At 46.9% G+C, this 21,512-nt stretch overlaps 1 protein-coding gene across 5 annotated transcripts; it reads left to right on the top strand.

Moving 5' to 3' along the window:
• The first annotated feature begins 202 nt into the window (after positions 1-202).
• On the top strand, positions 203-20,334 carry mybl1 (v-myb avian myeloblastosis viral oncogene homolog-like 1). Of its 5 annotated transcripts, XM_035412630.1 has the most exons (17): positions 203-284; positions 629-716; positions 8,025-8,124; positions 9,233-9,304; positions 9,730-9,822; positions 10,710-10,930; positions 11,321-11,507; positions 11,803-11,877; positions 12,664-12,765; positions 13,536-13,775; positions 13,875-14,282; positions 14,494-14,633; positions 14,742-14,856; positions 15,118-15,234; positions 15,466-15,573; positions 16,508-16,678; positions 17,310-20,334. In XM_035412630.1, exons 2-17 carry the CDS (start codon positions 694-696, stop codon positions 17,433-17,435), a joined length of 2,298 nt encoding a protein of 765 aa, XP_035268521.1. In that variant the 5' UTR covers positions 203-284; positions 629-693; the 3' UTR covers positions 17,436-20,334. The 5 variants fall into 5 exon arrangements, with proteins under 5 accessions (XP_035268521.1, XP_035268522.1, XP_035268524.1 ...); XM_035412631.1 differs by having other exon boundaries at positions 211-716; positions 12,667-12,765; XM_035412633.1 differs by having other exon boundaries at positions 211-716; positions 13,893-14,282.
• Positions 20,335-21,512: the final 1,178 nt, after the last annotated feature.

The following is a 21,512-nucleotide window of genomic DNA, read 5'->3' as shown; positions in this document are numbered from 1 at the left end:
GAGAAATGTGTTTGTTTCCCACCAAATTATGAGGTTGGGCCAGCATTGCACAGCACTGTACTCTGACTTCAATTTGGCTCTACACGTCAGGCGCCGTACCACTAGCGCTCCCCCAATTTCGACCAATCAGGTGCGAGGCCGCGTGCGCAGATTCAAACACTTTTCTAGAAGGAGGCTGGGCGCGAGAATCGGCGGGACGGACAAAAAATCTGAAGTACGAAAATAAGAGAGAAACAGAGACGGAGGTGGGAGGGTGAGCAGCTATCAAGGCGGGCTGAAGAGAAGTATGCGTACCTCATTGATCATCGCCCATTACCTCAGTGCGGGCATTGACAACATCCATGAGAAGTCCTGATCTGAATTTTACTGCAGAATATGTACATTTGAAGGATTATATCGGTACCCAGATTAGCAATAATTTCCCTACAAAAGAGAAAATGTAACGTAACTTGTTAGCTCCTGTGGCTACGTGTTGATCCGCCTGTACTGTTGTCTTGCTGATAATGATGTACTCCATCATCACAGAGAGACAAGCAAAAGAACTGTGACATTGACAGCGACTTGTGTGGACAGATCTCAGTGTTGATCCGATTGTTTTATTTTTGGATTTGCAATTAAATTGGGACAGGCGGATTTTGCTTGTTTGGTTCGCCCCTTCGGATTGAAGAAAAAAAGTGATCATCGGCGAAAGTCATGGCCAACAACAGATCACGCAGGTAAGTGACTGAGGTAACGTACCTAGTGTGTTGCTCATCTTTACAAATCATGGGCAGTTGGATTGGTAATTTACGAAGATACCCAAATCATCTAGCTGGTTGACATGACATGAGCCATTCACCTCTGTTAGGAACATCTAACTTACCTCTAACGATAAAGCTCGACAGCAACGACACGTTGCCTTTGATTTAAAGTTGTAATAGTTATAGCGATTAGCCATTCTGAATGCCTAGCGAGTTTCCAAACGAAATGTCACGCGAGTGTTAATCTTATTGCTAACTTGGTTACCCACATTTTAGCTAACGTTAAGTCAGATGGCCAGCAGCATACAACATGGATCTCCACCCGTGGATGTCAGCAGCTGGCTAGGAAGCTAATGTTAGCAAACTGAGTGGCAGATTTTATTTGTTGGCTTGCTTGCTAGCTGAATATGGTACGTAAAATTGCGCTGGGTAGCGTTAGCAAGACAGTAAATCGGACACTACATTCCCAAGATATCCGCTGCCATGTAACCTAGCAAAATTTTGCCAAGGTATATCTTGATATTTAGCTGGTACCACCTGTCAGAGCTGCGGTGGTCCGCAATATGTTCGCAGACACAGCACCAACTAGTAAAATAGTAAATTAAAACGTTATAGAGAACATAACGCAAATTTATCCTATTTACTTTGCTTCTGGAGAAGCGAAGACTCTAACAGCCAATATTCACTAGCTCGTTTTTTTTTATCTCGCTATCCATACAGCAATTCTTTTCCTAATGTAAAGTTGCCTAACGTTAGCTAGTGCGTGGTTTACCTATCTTGTCTGGCTAGAACATGTGGCGTTACGGAAAGTTGTAGCTAAAGCTCGCTATAACGTTTGCTAGATGTCATCGTAGTTATAGATTAACGTAAACACTAATTTTACAGAAGTTGGAAATGCATGCTTCATATCTCAGCCATGAAACGCCAGTTTATTGAAATGGAGCGTGTTAGGCGTAGTTTATTTAATCTGTTCTGCTATTCGTGACATCGTGTATAGTAGTATTTGTGCAAGCAACTCATTCTTCGACTCTAACAAGATTATGGCTCGGTATAGTGCTATTGTATAGGCCTAACGTTATTTTTTAGCATTAGTCACCGTTCACATGAACTGGCCTCGCACTTCAGATGCATGGTTCAGGCCATGGATTCCCGGCATCGGTCTGCCAATTATATAATCTCGTCTGAAATATTCTGGCCTGCTAACAGTTAACGTTAAGACCCCATTTTAGAGGCAGAAAGGTTATGAACATGGTTCACCTTGCTGTTGTGTCAGAGAAATGTGGCGGACATACCAACGTAGAAAGGGGGAACTAAACTAGACAAAATGTCATTTTATTCGATTTGCATTTCATTTGCATCAAATTAATCATGCATGGTCGTGATCATGTGAACAGTACAGCGCTGCTTCACTAAAATGTGTTACTAAAGGGCAAAACACCGCGAATTTGAAATTTCACGTTGCCGTTCTCGTGGACAAAAAATGTGCCGTACCATATTTATTGGAGCGTAGTCCTTTTCGATTGCATCATTGTGATTCTCTATTGGAAACTGTCTGGAAGTGCAACAGTGCCGTTTCTGGGGAGTGCTCTTTTCACATGTCTTTGAAGTAGAATTACTCCTCGGCATTAACGTGGCTTTTTCATGCTTGGGTCACATTTATTGTGTATGTTAAAATAGTGCTTCTGTAAGGAAATGTGGCTGGAACACAGGAAAGAAACCGAGGTCAGTGACAAAATAAATATTGTCACTGACATCGAAAGCGAAATGTCGTAGTATTTGTAAGAAAATAGTGTTTGAGATATAGCCTGTATTTAAGGTAGGTCTGTCGATTGGTTTTGAAGTATAGTATATACTATAAAATTATAAATTATAAAGTATAGTATATACTATAAAACTATAAAGTTTTCAGAAAAAAACACATTGGATTAGGATTTTTCAAAAATCAAGTAACCAATATCGTGGGCATTATACATGGGTTCCATGTCAAGTGTCTTTGTGCTAGAAAAATCGCCCCGAGTGTTTTAAGTGTGCTGAGTTAGGAAACCATAATTTCCTCCCACTTTCATGCTAATGCCACAGCAAGTATAACCGCAAGATTTCATTTTCGATAATTCGCCATTCGGCATTGAGAAATAGAAGAAAAATCTAAGTTGGTTGAGTGCTGTTTGTTTCCTCTAAAAAGAAAGAGCAGACTAACTGATATAGATTGGATCACAGTGCAGAAAGCACCGTGGCAGGGAACTGAACCCTCAGCCATCTGGAGGATTGGCATACAGGCTGATACTCAACTGCTCTATAAACTGAGCCACAATGTCTTTGGTGTTCATTCTTCAACCACAACAAGTGACTATTTCAGTGTTTGGATGAAGTACTGAATTTTGGTTAGATATATTTTTTATGCCTACTTTTTAACATAGGGAATTGCATTGTGTTCTATTTAAATAGTTTATGGATTATTTTGTTATTTTCTAAACTTGGTGCTAAATATCCTGTTGCAGAGGGAATTAATGACTAAAGGTTAGTTGTGGGGCAGAATAGAATCTGAAGTCACGTACATTTAAATATATATCTGCATGCTTCACAGGGTGAATGCTTGAGTTGAAGTTGGAATATAAATCTGTTTGAATTAGGGCCCCCACTCTGTCACTACACATAATGCAGTTCTGTGGGATTTTTCTTGCTGAGATCAGTATTTCACTTGCCTTTTTTACCAGGCTACAACTTTAGTGTATTGAAAAAAATGCTTCCAGAATGTTCAAAAGCCCCCTAGCTGATAAAAAAAAAAATTATGGGAAAATCTGTGACAAACCTACTACCATCCTCACTTTTCTTTAGTGGAAAGGTAGCGCATTTGTCATTTGAGCTAGTCCATGGTGAAACAAAAAGCACAGGAAGTAAAAAAAAAAAAAAAAAAAAAGTGTTTATGGTAACTGTGGCTAATGCTATGGGCCCCTGATCGAGTTGGCATCCTCTCTGGATGGGTGCCTCGGTTGAGCTCACAATTATTTTCCTTGGCTAGTTTGGGGTTTGGTCATTTTCCACTCTCTAATCACACAAACACAACCATGATGTAATTTCTGCTTGAATGGAAGCTCCATGGAGTGTGTTGGGTACCCCACCCCCTGTGGGCCCCATGGATGGACCTCGCCCCGTGCCCTGATGACGACACGGTCAACAATGCGAGCGTGTGGTCTTTGTTGTCTGAACGGAGCAGAAGATCTGGGTAGGGGGTTGGGGTGGGGGGTGGGGGGTGGGGGCTTCTTTAACTCCCTCTGTGCCAGAGTTAGCTTTTCTCCCACTGTCGCCTCAACACGGATACCTGCCACTGTCCCACCTTTCACACAATGTGCTATTTCAGACATGAGAACAGGAAAAGAAAAATCATATTGAATCACTCTGCATAATAGCAGTAGTTATACATGCTAAGGCTGCACTGTATATGCAAATCATAAGGGCTGATTAGTCACCATCCATGTTCATTTGACAATAGGGGCTGTCCTCATGGTTCATTAACTGGTTGCTGGGCCTTTTTTTAAGTTTTGCTGTGGTTACCCCTTACTGTCAGAACCACCTCTGTTTCTCATTTGCATATAATAAAGATGATTCATGAAATGCAAACACAAAAAATACCACCTGCTTCAGTGTGGTCTCTGACAGCAGTCAGGATATTACTACTATTTCATTTGAATGTGAAAGGTGTACTTTATCCTGTTAGACCCCAAATAAGGATGTGGCACACCGGGAAAAAAAAAACAAAAAAACTTTGGCAACTTTTGTGAATGACTCAGACCCTCTCTCAAACCAGTTAAAAGAGCTCCTGATGTCAGTATGTTGCGTATATGTTTTCTGCACTTTCCCGCCCTCCAAAATGAATGAGTGCACACATTATATTTGGATTATGCCTCAATGAAATGAAAGCAGTGCCATGAACTGTGGATGCCGTACAGTGGCAGCTTTGTATTCTCTCAAGCTGAAGAGAACTAACGTAGTTTGCTAATGGAAATTTTAACTTTTGGAAAGAAAGGTAGTATTTTGTCCCTACGTGTTGTAAAACATAACTTTTCTCTTTGAGCCACTAACAGCGTACACGATAATCAAAGATGGGTCATAAACTGAATTACATTTGTTGAGAGAAGCATTGGTAATATCTTTTAGACTATGCTCAGACTTCAGTGAAATGTTTTGGTTTGCATATTGCTCTTAATTTAAAAAGGTAAACTGGTTTAACCTGAGCTTTTTTTAAAAAAAATCATCACCTTGCTTCTCTAAAGGTCACAGAAATGACTCTCCCAAAATCTTAATTTAAGAGATATGTGTCTCCTTTGTTTACCCCACAGAAAAAGCAGCCCACCTCTGGTTAGTCACTGCCTCTGGCTGAAAGCCTACAGTACATGCCTGCCTGTTAGTAATAGCCCTAGCCTCTGCTATACTGTGCCAATATTCCCTGTGCAGTTAGTCTGATTCTGCAGAGTTCATGAGCAGTAGCAGTACACTCATTCATCTTTGAAAAGTAAATTATAATGTAATGTTGGACAAGAAACTATAAAATCCACTTTTCTCTTATTGATTTAGCTATTATTGTTCATTTATATTTTTGCCAAAAATGTTTTCTCTGTGACAAGTGATCAACATTTAAAAAGAATAAAATACACATTTAGTAGCTATTATTCAAAAATAATGAAATGCCATGTCTAAATAAATGAAAATATTTAAAGTCAGAAAACATCTCTTCGTTTAGAACTTTTTGTGCTATACAATATGTACATTATTTGTACGTAGTACGTACCTCAACCATCACATAGTAACAGGACTCACACTGTTTGGAAACACGGGGATATACGTAAAATGTAAATTTTGTATTTAACATTTGATATACAGAATTTAGAAATGCAGTGTGCTTTGGAGAGCATTGTGATTACACACAGTAGTAGTGGTGCGGCACTTTCTGAGAGCTTGGTCAACTCTTTAGCTTTCTCTTTCTGTGTAGCGTTTATGGCTCCGAAGTGCCTCTGTTCATCCTTATTCCGCACTGGCTCGGACAGGCAGCTAATGTTGTAAATCAATGCAGAATCACCACCCCCCCATCAGTGCAAGGGATTTCGGCTGAAACCCAATCCGTGTGCTTCTCTGCTGGATTTCTCCTTTCATCACGGGCCAGCTCTGCCAGGGAGCAGCAGGCGGTCATATTTTCATTTTGACCGCATCTTAAAAAGACAATAATGGAAGACATTCAGCACATCCATGCTGTTCCTGTATCTGGAGAGGGCTAGCGACACGTACCATCCACACCTGCCAGACCTGTTCTTCAGGGCCTCTGCACGTGCTTGGTGGCTTCAGTAAAAACGGTCGTCCTATCTGATGTGTTGGAGAGAGCGCACGTTGCGATCTTGTTCATTTGCAGTTGTTCTTTGCTCTCTCTGTCTCTTTCTCTCTCACTTTCTCTATCTTTTCCACTCTCTCTAACGGTATCACGAGGCCTGCGGCTCTAATTGCATTTCCCAGTTACAGTCCAAAGTACCCTGTGTCGTCAGCGTCAGGCCTGGCAGTTAACCTTGTTCCATGTCCCATGTTCTAGAGCTGCAAGGTGAACAGTACATCCTCAGTGTTCTAGCATTGCTTTTATCTCACCTCAGTGTCCAGAGAGTGCAGTGCTCTATCAGTGCACAGCTGAACAGGTACAATCTCCAAATGGCACAGTTGCTGAATGTTACAGTAGCAAAATTCAGGTATTTTTTCTCCCCTCTCACTCAGTGCAGTGGTGCACATTGGAAGAAATAATGCATATGCTGATTTTCATGCAGCAGTTTAAGGCTGCAGCCAGTCATTCACTTTGGAGCATGGCTTTTTATTGTTTTTCAGATACAGTGCCCCATTAATACACTTGGCATGAAGCTTACAAAGCTTCATGAAGCAATATGAAAGTTACAAAGCAGTGTAATTAATGGGGATGTTCCCTATATCAAGAGAACCTGCTTTGGTACACCATAGGGCTACAGTGTACTGAACAGCCTGTTTGTTAGAGAGAAAGTGTGAACTCCCCATTCTCGGATATGAAAAAGACTGCACTGAAAGAGAGTGCCCTAGTTTGTAAAGTGGTGGATGGGCAGTCCAGTACAGCTCCTGTGTGTGAGTGATCCTCACTGACTCTGTGCACAGCTGTCCCCGGCTCTCTGCACCCAGTAGCCCTCCCTGTGAATGCCACATAGATCTTCTCCTTTACTGATCTGTGAAGTCCTAAGTTGAGTCTCTCACCTTCATGGGGCAGTGAAGACAGACTGAATGGGAAAAGTGCAAGCTTCTGTCCAGCGCCTAGCTCAGCTAAGTTTCAGTACGTAATGCTGTTTGGCTGCCTTGAGTCCACAGCAATAGAGAAGTGCTTATGTGTGCCTGGTAACCCTGGGGGACTCCTTTCTTTTGGCCCTCCGCCCTGTTGGTGAAATAGATTAGACTGGCACAGCGCTGACAGAGAACTGTTGCTAGGCAACAGGGCATTCCTGGGGACTGATGTCTTCTTCACAGTCTGATATCCTCATGCTCGCGGCAGGCAGGGTGGACACAGCTGATGGTATCACCCTTTTCGGTTCTCTGTCTTTCTGATAGTTCCCTCTTAATTCAGAGGTCATAGTGGAAACGGTGATCCTTGATTTCCTAGCCTCTTATGGATTCATTTTTATTAGAAAGCTTTTTTCTTTTATTCAACTTCATAACCAGGTCCAGCAACCAAACAGATTGCTTTATGTGTTTTGTTATCTCCCCTCTGGAGACTGGAATGTCCGGTTTAGTACTCCTATTCTGTCATTTCCTTTGCTGGCAGTCTGTATTGGGAGAGATTGTCCATAGATTAAATGGAGGTTTTCCCCGTCTGTTTCTTTGTCTTTACTGCTGTAGATTTTCGGTCTTCACAGTATGTAAGCACATCAATCACAACTGCTCTATTCCTGCTCCTGGCTCTTAAGATTACCACTGAAAGCTTAGATTAACAGTGAATTTTTTTACTGATCATTGTATGGTTTGTAGTGTGAAGCAGCCTGTGTTTTTCTCCTCTAAATGTGTGTGCTCAGCTTTGCTGCCTTGGTAATGAACCATTTTGATGGTGCACTTAACTAAGCAATCTGTGTTTTCTATGGGTCTTTTCTTGGTGACAGTTAAAGGGTTAACACATACAGTAAATATATACCTACGGTGACTGCGAAGTTGTGTGACATGCTCTTACTTGTCAGAAGTGTAGTTACCAGAGGGAGGATGCTCATTCCCTCCTCCCTGTGTCTCTCTGTCCTTCATCAGTGAGGACGAGGATGAGGAGCTCCTCTCAACAGACCCTGAGAGCCGGGACCAGAAGAACCCCAAGAAGCTGCTGTGCAAAGTCAAGTGGTCCAGGGATGAGGTAATCATTCCACCAGGGTGGAAGTGTGTGAGAGCTGGATGCAGCAGTCTCTGTGCTCTGTACCGTACAGCAGTCTCTGTGCTCTGTACCATACTGCAGTCTTTATGCTCTGTGCCATACAGCAGTCTCTGTGCTCTGTACCGTACAGCAGTCTCTGTGCTCTGTACCGTACAGCAGTCTCTGTGCTCTGTACCGTACAGCAGTCTCTGTGCTCTGTACCATACTGCAGTCTTTATGCTCTGTGCCATACAGCAGTCTCTGTGCTCTGTACCGTACAGCAGTCTCTGTGCTCTGTACCGTACAGCAGTCTCTGTGCTCTGTACCGTACAGCAGTCTCTGTGCTCTGTACCGTACAGCAGTCTCTGTCCTCTGTACCGTGCAGCAGTCTCTGTGCTCTGTACCGTACAGCAGTCTCTGTGCTCTGTACTGTACAGCAGTCTCTGTGCTCTGTACCGTACAACAGTCTCTGTGCTCTGTACCGTGCAGCAGTCTCTGTGCTCTGTACCGTACAGCAGTCTCTGTGCTCTGTACCGTACAGCAGTCTCTGTCCTCTGTACCGTGCAGCAGTCTCTGTCCTCTGTACCATACAGCAGTCTGCTCTGTACTGTACAGCAGTCTCTGTCCTCCGTACCGTGCAGCAGTCTCTGTGGTCTGTACCATACAGCAGTCTCTGTGCTCTGTACCATACAGCAGTCTCTGTGCTCTGTACCGTGCAGCAGTCTCTGTGCTCTGTACCATACAGCAGTCTCTGTGCTCTGTACCGTACAGCAGTCTCTGTGCTCTGTACCGTAACTCAGTCTCTGTGCTCTGTACCGTACAGCAGTCTCTGTGCTCTGTACCGTGCAGCAGTCACTGTCCTCTGTACCATACAGCAGTCTGTGCTCTGTGCCGTACAGCAGTCTGTGCTCTGTGCCGTACAGCAGTCTCTGTGCTCTGTACCATACAGCAGTCTCTGTGCTCTGTACTGTACAGCAGTCTCTGTGCTCTGTACCGTACAGCAGTCATAGCAGCAGCTCACTCTTTTCAGTTGAAAGCTTGTGTAGGATAGTTATGCTTCTCTAGTCCTGCTAATAAAGATAATTGCCTTTTTAATTTTCCTTCTTTCCAGGATGAGCTGCTGAAGAAGCTGGTTGAGAAACATGGAACGGATGCCTGGAAACTGATAGCAAATTACCTTCCTGTAAGTATTCAGTAAAAAACAGTGCGCATAAATTACCGTGATAGAGGTTCGCACTGGAACTTGGCAAAAAATTTTTTACTTTACTTTGGTATGGTCAGTCTCGCTCATAGAATGAGTCACGTAGCGTATAGAATAACAATGTGGCTTGAATGACAGGAGAATCCAGAAAACTCAGCGTGTAAGCCTGACTCCCTTGCATGCCATTTTCCCCGCGGAATGAGGCCCACTATTTCTGCGTAACGGGAGTCTGTGGAAAAATGACTTCCCAAAAGAGCTGGCATTTGTGAGGAGGCTTGCGACTTTTAGCGTGTAATGAATGCGCGGCGCAGCTGGCTAGCTGCCTGCTGTCTGGCGGCGCCGCGCGGTGAAGAGGATGCGATAATGCAGCTGCAGGTGTTGATGGGCCTTTTGTCACGCCGTCACAGAAAAGAACAGATGGCCAGTGTCAACACCGCTGGCAGAAGGTGCTCAACCCGGAGCTGGTGAAAGGGCCCTGGACAAAAGAGGAGGATCAGAGGGTAAGGAGAGCTGGGTGTTTACCTACCTGAGGAAGAGAGGGAGGGAAGGGAGAGAGAGAGAGAGAGAGAGAGAGAGAAGGTGAGAGGAAGGAAAGGGGACAGAGGAGGGAGAGAGGGAGGGGGAGGCAAGTAGGTGTCTTTCACTCTACGGTCGATTTCAAAAGGTGTGAAACGCACAACATTTCAAAACGACAACACATTTTCTTAAATTGGCGTCATGAGCCAGAGGCTGAACGTGATTGGTTGATGAAAGAGTGGGAGAGGGGGACTGATGTCATTGGTAAGAGCACGTGCTGCAGAGGCAGACTTGAGTCTGGACTTTGGTAAGAACTCGTATCACCATTTCAGAGTAACTTTGTGCTGCTCTCCCCATTCTGGTATCCCAATCTGTGACACATCGGTCTGCTCCCCGGCAACAGTAACCCTGTGACCTCACAGGAAGCAGTGTGTTCTCCAGCCCCGGTCCCAGCGCCTCTGCAGTTCAGGGCGTAGCGGCGGCTCTCCCGCGCGAAGTCGCGAGCTGAACGGCGCATTCCTCCCGCCGTGCCGCATTACACACCGGCTGCAAGAATGCCAGGAATGGCGGTTTGCAGAGAGCCCGCCAGGCCTCCGAGCTCACGGTCTTATCGCAGCTTAAAATAGCTCCTCTGACACGCAGCGTGACAAACCCCTGCCCACACTGTTCACATGGCCGTACTGCTCTACTGTTACAATCATCGTTCAATGATCGCAGAAATAAAGAACTGTACGCCGTCCCAGAGCATAGGGCGCCTATCTCTCCCCTGCGCCGGTGCGCCTTAGGCCCCTCTCACGCCGGGCGTGGCCCCGATCCGTCGGAAGGGGCCCCCCAGAGTGTGACCCCGGCCCCCCCCCGTTTGTGCGCGCAGGTCATCGAGCTGGTGCACAAATACGGCCCCAAGCGCTGGTCCATCATCGCCAAGCACCTGCAGGGCCGCATCGGCAAGCAGTGCAGGGAGCGCTGGCACAACCACCTCAACCCCGAGGTGAAGAAGTCCTCCTGGACCGAGGAGGAGGACCGCATCATCTACGAGGCCCACCGGCGCCTCGGCAACCGCTGGGCCGAGATCTCCAAGCTGCTGCCCGGGAGGTAGGCCTGCCGTGCGCCTGTCACTGCTCCAGTGCTCATCGCTGCTCCGCCCCACATTTAAACTGATCTTCAGACCACTGCTGGGACCACAATTTAGCAAAAATAACATGAGGAGTTGGAAGGGAAACGCATGCTTAATGTTTGTACTGGTTTGTTTAACCTTGTTTAAAGGTTTTTTTGTGCAGTTTTTAACAGAGAAACAGCCGTAACATTACTAAGACTAGACCTAGACTAGACTGTTTTTCATTGGCCCCTGCCCTGTTGGGGAGCAGTTAGAACGCATGCACATATTAACCACAGCTTAGAGAAGGGGGGGCTAAAGCCCAGCTCCTTGTACGATGTGTGCCTGGAGAAGCAGAGGTCAGCGGCTCTCCCTACATCCGCCCACAGGACGGACAACTCCATCAAGAATCACTGGAACTCCACCATGCGGAGGAAGGTGGAGCACGAGGGCTACCTGCAGGAGAGCTCTGCGGCCTACAAGTCCGCCCACGGCGGGAAGAGAGAGTCCAAGTCCCGCCCGTCCGCGGACATGCGGCACGACCACAACCAGATGTTCATCACCAACCCAGCACAGGTGCTCCTCCGCCCCTCTCTCTCTCTCTCTCTCTCTCTCTCTCTCTCTCTCTCTCCTGCCTCAGACTGACTCCTTACTGCCTGAGGATAAGCTGCTTCACCTTTGGGTTGACCCTTGAGTGTTAATAAAAGTGGACTCATGACAAGCCTCTGTATATTTCCTGGTTCACTGTGTCTTAGACTTTTAAGGGACTGGGAGATTTATCTGCACGTATTAAGACACGGTGCAGTGTTTTCATGCATCACTCAGTATGTGCGTGCGTGTGTGTGTGTGTGCGCGTGTTTTCTCTTGATAGCTTGCGGGATACTTTGGCCCAATGGACAGGCAGTGTGTGGACGGCATCCCTGATACCTCACCTGTCTTCGTTCAGGTGAGCTTTTCTCTCCGACAGCGCGCACACAGACAGAAACACAAAGTGTCCGTGTTGGTGGGCTGCACATGCACTGTATGTCTCCGTTCTGGTTCGTGTCCAGTTTATCTCTTGAAACTCGTTCCACCAAACGCAGAATGAGTCTGTCTCTTTTCTTCCTCTGTGTATTAACATTCTGTGTTTGTGTTTGTCCTCTGGTATTCTTAATTGGTCTTCATTTAAGTCTTCACTGATGCATCTCTATGCTCCATGTTTAGCTGTAAGACTCCACAGGTTATTAGTTCTATTAATAATCTTTGTAACGTCACAACACTTCATTTTTCATTTTGGTTCGAACTTGCAATATGTAATTTTAAATCCAGCCTTTTTATTGACGTTGATGAAACGGGCTGCTATTGGCCGACAGTTGATGATGCAATAGTTCCATTGCCCTGCCTGTTTGCCAACATAAATTACACATTCTGTATTTGTGTACATAAAAATCATCAACAAACCAATCAGTCATTACATCATTCATCTTATTCATCTTATGTAGAACACTATGGTTACTGTCATTATACAGAAGTACGGTGTCTGAAGGCTCAGCAGGCCCATTTATCGGCAATAAGTGTCACCGCAGAAGCATTATCTGAGAAGCTCTTTTAAATGTTAATGCTGATGCATCATTGAAGACTCAATGGGGCGGAAGTAACATGTGAATAAATGGGATGTTTTCCTTCCCGTCTCTCCTCCTCCTCCTGTCCCTGCCTCCTTCCTTCCCCGTCCTCTCCCACGTCTTTCTTCCAGCAGCCGTGCCACGATGATCCTGACAAAGAGCAGAGAATTAAGGAACTTGAGCTGCTGCTTATGTCAGCTGAGAATGAAGTCAGAAGACAGGCAGCCTCATGTGTAAGGACACTGTGTGTGCATAGTGCGCTGTAGTACCCAGTCCCCCCCCCCCCCCCCCCATCCTCACCCACTCATCCTGGTTAGCTGCGCTCACCGCTTCACACCGTCCGGCAGGCGACCCCCCCCCCCCCCCCTCGCCCCCCTTCCTAACCGCTTCCCCCCTTCCTGCATAGCAGCGGTAGTGCACGGCGTGTGTGTGGCTTGGGACGACGGTATCGTTCAGACTAGCATCGGCGTGTTTCGTTCCTGTCTTTCTGTTTTTGCATCCAGGCCGCATTACCTGAGCGTTTGCTCTGGGTTCTTCCTCCCGCCGGAGTGGCCAGGCTGAAGGGTAATGCCGGCCGTGCCTGTTTCAGCCTGCCTCACTTCATAAGCATCGCCCCCTTTGACACATTCGGGCTTCAGCAGCGAAGCAGCTGCTCTCAGAAAGCAAGGGCAATGCTTAAGGAGGGGCGGTGATTGGCTGCGGTGCCGTATGACGTGTTGGTTGGTCGGTTAGTCGGATGGTCGTTTGCTGAACATGGAATGGCTGGTGGGAGGAGTCCCACGGTTGCTGGTGCTGCTGGGTGTGGCACCGGTCACGGCGGTTCCATGTTAGCTCGGCGGCCGGTTCTGCCGTCCCCTTCAGGATTTTGGGTTGCCGCCCGTCGCTCGTCACCTCTCCCATCCTGCCTCCCCACGTGGCTCGAACCCCTCCGAGCCCCTTCCCCCCCCCCCCCGGGCGTTTCATCCAAAACCAGCCGTCTGACTGTCGCTTGTGGCCTCCACAGAACCCCGACAGGTACCCGCGCTGGTCCGACAGCGTGGCCGACGACACCATGACCACCATGAGCAGCCTGGAGGACCACAGCATGGAGTTCTGCCGCGCCGAGGAGAGCCTGGGCTCGGGTTCGGGCTCCGCCCCCGTCCAGGTCTCCCCCAGCAAGTTCCTGGCAGTGGAGGCCAGCGCCGTGCTCAACTCCCTGCAGACCATCCCCGAGTTCGCCGAGACCATGGAGCTGATCGACTCGGTGAGCGGGCCCCTCCCCCTTCTCCGCCCACCTCTTGCGGCGATTGGTCTGGGTTGGGGCTGGGCGGAGACCGAGGGGCGTGTTGAAAATGCATTGTAGATGTGTCTGGTTCTGCAGGACCCGGTGGCCTGGAGCAACGTGGCCAGCTTCAGCCTGACGGAGGTGGGGTCCCCCATGAAGCAGGAGGCCGCGCCCTTTCCCCAGCCCCAGGAGCAGGACGGGACCCCCGAGGAGATGGGCTACCAGTTCGACGGCGTCGCCGTGACCGACCAGGGCAAGGGCTGCGGCGGGGGAGGGGCTGGGGGCGGCGGCCAGGGCAAGGCGGTCCCGTTCGTCTCGCCCATCGTGGCCAAATTCAACACGCCCCCGTCCATCCTGAGGAGGAAGAGGAGGGAGAGGGGGGAGCAGTCACCCTCCGGTGAGAGCAACAGTGCTTCTTTCCTGGACACCAGCAGCACCTCGCCTAAGACCACCCCTGTCAAAGCTCTGCCTTTCTCTCCCTCCCAGGTACGTCCTGGCAGAACACTGTGTACTATGCACTCAGTCGCTTTACATAAGAGGGTCTGCTGAGAGAACATAATGTAACGACACTACCTATACACGTGCACTGTACATATCCTTATTAAAACGGGAATATTTTTGTTTTAATATAAAAGGAATTGGTTGCTTATAATAAATTCTAATTGAAAAAAAAAATTATGAACTGTTTTAAATACAGTTTTTCAACATATCGGGGAATGAGCATTTGAACCTGGACAACCCGGCCCTGACGTCGACCCCCGTGTGCGGGCAGAAGTGTCTCCTGAACACGCCCCAGCAGAAGGAGATGACGCCCAAACACCAGAAGGAGAACGCTGGGTAGGAGAGGCCAGCACTGGCCCCTGATGGTGGAACCGGGGGCTGTTCGGTTTCTCATAATTCATACATCATGTCCCAGACCTTTTAATTGACTGCTGTTTCTCTCAGGTTCCGGACCCCTAAAATTCGGAAATCTATCTTGGGCCCCACTCCACGGACTCCAACGCCCTTCAAAAATGCCATGGCTGCCCAGGAGAAGATGTACGGGCCCTTGAAGATGGTGGTATGTAATTATGAGACATGTAATATGTAATGACTCTGTCAACACTTGTGTGTGCCAGTGCCTGTGTGTTTATCCCTGTGTGTCAGTACCTGTGGGTTTGTACCTGTGTGTTTGTCCCTGTGTGTTTGTCCCTGTGTGTCAGTACCAGTGTGTTTATCCCTGCATATCAGTGGTTGTGTGTTTTGTCCCTGTGTGTTAGTGCCTGTGTCTCTCCTCTCTGTTCTCTTTGTGTCTCGCTGAGTTTAGTTCCTTGCTTTGCAGCCGCAGCCGCTGGCTTTCCTGGAGGAGGACATCCGAGAGGTGCTGAAAGAGGAGACGGGGACGGACATATTCACCCGCGGGGACATGCAGCCCGAATTCAGAGCCTGGAAACACGAGGTACGCACTTCCTTCCTCTCAGAAATACCCGATCTGTGCGAGTTGTGGTTTCGGAAAGCAAAGATCGGGATTCAGAGCCTTTTTTATCGCCCGTCTGTCAAGGGGAACTGCTTTTCATTCATCAGCATTGGAGTCGTGAGTCGTGTTTCAGATTGATGGTCTGTAAGGTGGTGTGAGATCATGAGAACAGGACACGAGGCCATTACTGAGCCCGAATGTTGTGAATTCCAGCTCGACGCTCCCGCCCGTAAGGTGAGGAAGTCGCTGGTGCTGGACTCCTGGGGGAAGGACTGCCTCAACGTCCAGCTGTTCTCCCAGGAACAGATCAACAACGCGCAGGTGAGCCTTCCCCCCCCCCCCCCCCCCCCCACGCTCCAGGGCACAACCTGAGAGCCCCACAACCTGAGAGCCCCCACAAAGAGACACCCCCACCCTCCAGGGTCTGGGGCGTTAGGCAGCGCACCACCTGTCACTGCTAGAGCTCCTTCCTCTTATCCACTTCTTTCCACATTTCACCTTCACATATCAGCATGTGTCACAGTGCTGAATCGCTCACACTTACACCGGTCTGTCAGAGGGAGCTGCCATTCCTCCTTCTGGTGGTGGGGTGTGTGTTCTTCACGCATGGAACATGGCCATATTACCCTTTTCTGCAACGCTGGTGGCTTCTCTTTTTTACACAGCCAGTGGCAATCTGTTGTTTTACTGGGTTGATAGCATTCATACATGGAGCCAGGTGTTGTTTGAGCAAGCACTGTCAACAACTGTGTGTGACTTTGTTAACTTCGGTTTACTAGCCAGAGAACCTGTCTAACCTTAATTTGCTTGCACAACAGCTGATTTCCATGTGGATGTACACTTATGGGAACTATAGAAACTTGCATAACTATATATGTATGTGTGACAGCAACAGCTTACATTTCTTATTTTTATAGCAGCGTAGCTGGATGGATGTCTTGGCAGTCAAGGTTGCATTATTGATCTACTAATCTTACGGTTTTGTTCACACTAACGTTAAAACTGAACGTAAATGTTCCAAGATCTTGAGTAGGCAGGATCGACTTTTCCTGAAGGCTAACTCCGGCTCTCATTCACACATGCCATCTAAAGGGTGAAGTTTTGTAACGTTTCAAGGTTAGGCTGCGTGTGCGAGAAGGGCAGTGAGGCCGTTTGATGGGAGGGTGCGGGAGGCGGGCAGTCAGGCGAGTGCCGTCGTGAAGGCGGCCTCCTGCTTTTGACGGACAGCGGAGTGACGGTTGCGTTTCCACGGCAGCCTCCCGGGGACAGCCTGCTGACCAGCTCCCTGCTGATGACGCCCCTGATGGACAGGGAGGACCGCGCCTCCTCCCCCACGCAGGTGAAGCAGGAGCCGGGGTTCAGTTCGCCGGGCAGGAAGGGCAGCCCCTCTCTGCTCAGGACGTCCCGCTATGACTCCCCGGCTCAGGTCCGTTCAGTGAGCGTGACTGTACTGTACCTTCCTTTCCTCTCAGTCACGCTGGAGAGCTTCCATGCTTCAGCGCTAACTTGCTTCTTTCTTCTAATAGTCACTGAAGACATCGGCATATTCCATAGTGTGTGTGCATTCAGTCAATTGCCAAATTATTATTATTATTATTACAAATTAATTGGACTTTTCCTTTTGTCTCGAAAAGCGTGACAATTGTGACAGTCATGAAAATTTTGTTAGCTAATAGGATAAGTACAAAATGGGCAGTGTCCTCATGGGTTTCCTTCAGGTACTCCGGTTTCCTCCCACAGTCCAAAGACATGCAGATAGGGTGATTGGAGACTTTAAGTTTCCCATAGGTGTGAGTAAATGGTGTGTGTGCCCTGCGATAGATTGGCATCCTGTCCAGGGTGTATTCCTGCCTCTCGCCCAATGCATGTGACAATGCATGCTGGGATAGGCTCCAGCACCCCCCCTGTTTTGTATTCACTCTGCTGTGAGGTTTACAGTACGATGAAGAGCCTTGTGATTTTATCCTTTCGTGTGGCTGGTGACAGTGGACAGCGGAAAAACGTCATTGATTTGTAGAAGAGCACACAGTGATGTGCGGTCTCTGCCCCGCCTCCAGGTGAACAGCGAATGGGAGACCGTCGTGTACGGGAAGACGGAGGACCAGCTGATCATGACGGAGCAGGCCAGGAAGTACCTGAACACGTACACCACCGGCTGCGCCTCCAGGGCGCTGGTCCTCTGACCTGAACACCGCACTACACCGCCCGATCCGTCCGCCTGTCCGTCAGGGCAGCCTTCTTATAACCGGCAGACTTAACACTTAGACAATCTTTGTGTAGGAAACTGACTGTCCAGTTCTTTTAGTTGTCTGCACCACCCTTAACAGAATATCCCAGTGTCATTTCTGAGTACATTTAAGCAAAAGGCAGAAGTGTGTTCCTTCCCCCGCCCACAGCCTTCCCATTTTTAATATCGAGTCTGACTTTTTATTTTATTTTTTTGGGCCATTTTGAAAATCGAAAGTTAATACTGACGCAGCACCTCCGTGTGTTGGTACAACCAAGGTAAACGCTATGTTTGCCATGTCATTCTGCAGCCCATTAATAATTTGGATTTGACGGCTCGATAGGAGTTCTAGTCTTTATTGGCGACCTCATTTTGAACACCAACATAATTGACTTTCCTAAAAAATATCAGCCAGGCCAGATTGCAGAAACAAAATAAATAGAGGTTATGTTCTGCATCATCTTGTGTATTCAAACGAAACGGCTTGCATTTAGGTTGTTTAATGTAGACTCTATAAAACTAGTGGCGCTGCTTATGAAAAGCATATTATCATAAAACACGAACGTATAAAATATATGTATAACTTCTTGCTTTTAAAAAAAATATCTGCCTCTTTTTTTTTCCTGGGAAAGTTGATGTGACGTCTTAATGAACAGAAAGCACTGTCGGCATTGCACTACTTGTTTTGGTTTGCTGCAGAGGGACGAGCAGTTAATGCAGTTTAGGAGGAACAGAATAGCACTTGCGATGTGACTGTGTCAGCTCAGACAAATGAGGGTTGTGCTCCTACACAGTGTTCGATTTTAGGAGTCTCAAGTTGAGACATTTATTGAATGTATTGTACAGCGTGTAACTGCAGAGAGCCGTTGTAAATTGGAAAGGTACCTTCCTTTAATTTTTATTTATTTTCTGCTCTAAAGCTTAAATGTTGATATTTATGTATATCGGGCATCTGGAAGTTTTTGCTGTTTCCTGTAAAGAAATCCTACCTGTGCAGGCCACGACTGCCAGAGATCCTGTATCTCGCTTTACGCCCTTCGCCACGACTTACATTCAGGCCAATACCTGCAAGGAATCATGTCTGGTACCAACGGAAGCTTTATTACGCAAAGCTCTCAGGTCCCATTCCCTCTGTAAAATGCCCCAAGAGCAGCTGTGTGAGTAAGATGGATTTCTTGTTTGTGTAGAGCTGTAGGTTGTATTTATTTAAATGTTTAATAATTTATTGCTAAAAATATTGAAGAATCTCTATAATTATATTTACTTTCAGTTTCTTTTTTTAACAAAAAATATATTCGGCTACCGTCCACCTCATTTCTGGAAATACGAAGAAACAGGAACTGCCACAGCAATCCAGTGTATTCATCCGGTTGTCAGTGGATAAAAAATTGATTTGTACCCATTGGCTGGGTATTTCCTTATTACCCCATAGATGTAGCACAGTTTATGAAAAGTGGTTCGCTAAGCTTGCTGAACCAAAGCCAGTTATTCTGTACAGGTAGCAGCATTCAGCTTCCGAAGTCAAAAGGTAGAAAATTTGCACTTTTTTTCATTGTTTAAATGTGTTTGTTTTTGCTGCTGATGTAGCTTTTTTTTTTTGTTTGTTTTCACTTTACTTTGTTTTGGTTTGGTCTGTTTCGTTTATTTTAATTAGCTGGTGTTGTTTGCCGAATGTCTGACTGCACGTGAGGATTGAACACTGACACGGTGAGAGAAGAGAGCTGTGGGGGGGTAGCTATCCCGCTCGCTCTCTCCTGCCACTCTCCCTGCTGTGAAATAGAGCCTGTCTGCTCCCACAGAGAAACTGACCCGGAGCCCAGCTCCTCTGCCACATCTTTACTGTCGTACAAACCCCTATCTCAGCCCAGCCCGATAAAGCAAAGCCCTGTTTGAGCTTGTGTTTCTGTCCCTACTCACCATTTTTTAGGTGAGTAATAAATACAAATTGTTTAAAAGACATAAAACAATAAGTCTGGGCTCTGACAGTCCAAGTGTATGCTGCTTAGCGCCTGTTTAGCATGGTGTTAGAAGTATGTATGTGGGGTGTTAATTGAAACTCAACAGTCTTCTGAAAACTCCCAAGTACAGTTCTCAAACAAGCCAATATGTTGAATAACTTTTTAACAATACTTGCAATTTCTTGAGCTAGTCGATAAGCTAGCGTAGAATAGATACAAGACCCATAAAATGCGTGGGGTCACACCTTGCGGTCTTAAAGGCCCTGTTTGGTGTTTTAATGAGTCTATCACAGAATTTCGTTTAACGTTGATAGGTTCATCAAGCATTAAGAATGCTTTTAACAGTGAGAGACTACCTACTGTAGCTAGCAAAATCAAGTCGAATGATTAGGCGAATATGTATATCTACAGAGCACTACACAGCTACAGTAAAGTATACTGATTTAATTTTTGCTCAAATACGTACTGCGTCAATGCATCAAAATGTCAGAGTTTAAAACATGGGTAACGGCTAAATGTTTTTGCTTCGTTTTCTTTATCTGTCTGTCTTTGTATATGTTTTGGTTTTCTGTGTAGATCCTAAATTGTATTTGTAACCTTATCTTTCGCTAATGTTCCACCACCTAATGCTAGGTTTTGAGGGAAGAAAGTACAGCAATGTAGCAGTTATCAGATACTTAAACAATGCAAACACTGCATTTCTTCTGTATTGTACTTAATTTCTTACTGATGTAACAAATACACTGCATTTCATTTCCAGTTTTACAGTTCTGTCTCACTGTTCTGCTGAAGAATCACAGCATTCATTTCTATATTCACCTGTACCATAGAAGTCCTGCCAGCTACTGTTGTTATGCATGTACTTGATATGGAACAATAAAAATGCTTTATGCATTACGTTGCCATTTTATTTTTATTTTATTATATTCTTTTTTGTTGCTGGAAATGCACATTCGCTAAATGGATACTAAGGGCTACAGTTGTTCCACTGGTTCTTGCCATAGGTTTCTATGCTTGTTCAGGCTTCTCACGTGTAAGACTGTGATGGATGTCGATTAATTGAAATCCGGATCACCAGCGGGTGTCAGCTCCCAGGTGACAATGACTTCCAAAGGAAAGAGAGGGATGGAATTCACAAAGCCACATCGAAGTAATAGGCTTCTTTGCCAAGTCTGCATGCACAGTTAGGAACTGGACTGAGGCGAAGCACTGGTCACTCCTCCCCCCCATTCCATGCAAAGCTCCACTCCGTTTCCCTCAGTCTGTGGAGTGGGGTGCTGAGCGGAAGGTCAGGTGTTGTTGGCAGCTGGACGGGGTTTGGTGATGGGGAGGCGGGTGGGTTAACCAGGCATCCTGCCCCCCTCCCGTGTCCTGTGTGTGTGGAGTGTGTGTGTGTGGGGGATGGGGGGGGGGCTGTCAGTTCAGGCTGTGGTCTCGGGGGACACACGCCCTCCTAGGCAGCACGCTCTCCACAGGTCAGCTGGTCCGGGCCAAAGGTGTCCACTCGCCCATGAAATAATGCCTTTTGGCTCCATTGTTCCGCAAGTCTGTTGGTTTTTACGGGGCTCTCCGCTCAATTGGCTCTGAATAGAGGAGCGCACGGCCCTGTCGACAGGCCTTCTGCTGGCCGCGATCATTACGGACGCATGTGCGTCCAATCGTTTCCTTTCCTCTGTGCGGGACCTAAAACGCTGCTGCTTTCCGCTAAGGATTGTCAAATCTCAAAGACCCTTGACCTTTGGATGGACGCATAGTGCACCAGAAGCTCCGGTGGCTGACACTCAAGGTTGGCTGAGACCCCGGGGGCAGCCTGCGGGGACCTAGTTTCAAGTATGGGGAGTTCCTCTGATTTAGAACTTGGGCTGAGCTGCTGTTAGAATGACAGGAGAAAGTAAAAAATATGGGCCACCTGGGTGCTCATTCAACTTGTTCTCAAACAGTCCTCAAAAGCCTGCCTAAACTCATGGTAATTTGTCTGCAAACACATCTTACACCCCAAATAATACCCCCCATCCCGAGGGGAAATTTTCTTTCAAAGCTATTTAGTTTGATTGTTTTAATGATCAGGGGTTGAG

This window comes from Anguilla anguilla, chromosome 4, assembly GCF_013347855.1.
Source record: "Anguilla anguilla isolate fAngAng1 chromosome 4, fAngAng1.pri, whole genome shotgun sequence".
Lineage (NCBI taxonomy): Eukaryota > Metazoa > Chordata > Actinopteri > Anguilliformes > Anguillidae > Anguilla > Anguilla anguilla.
This window is presented reverse-complemented; position numbering and strand designations above follow the sequence as displayed.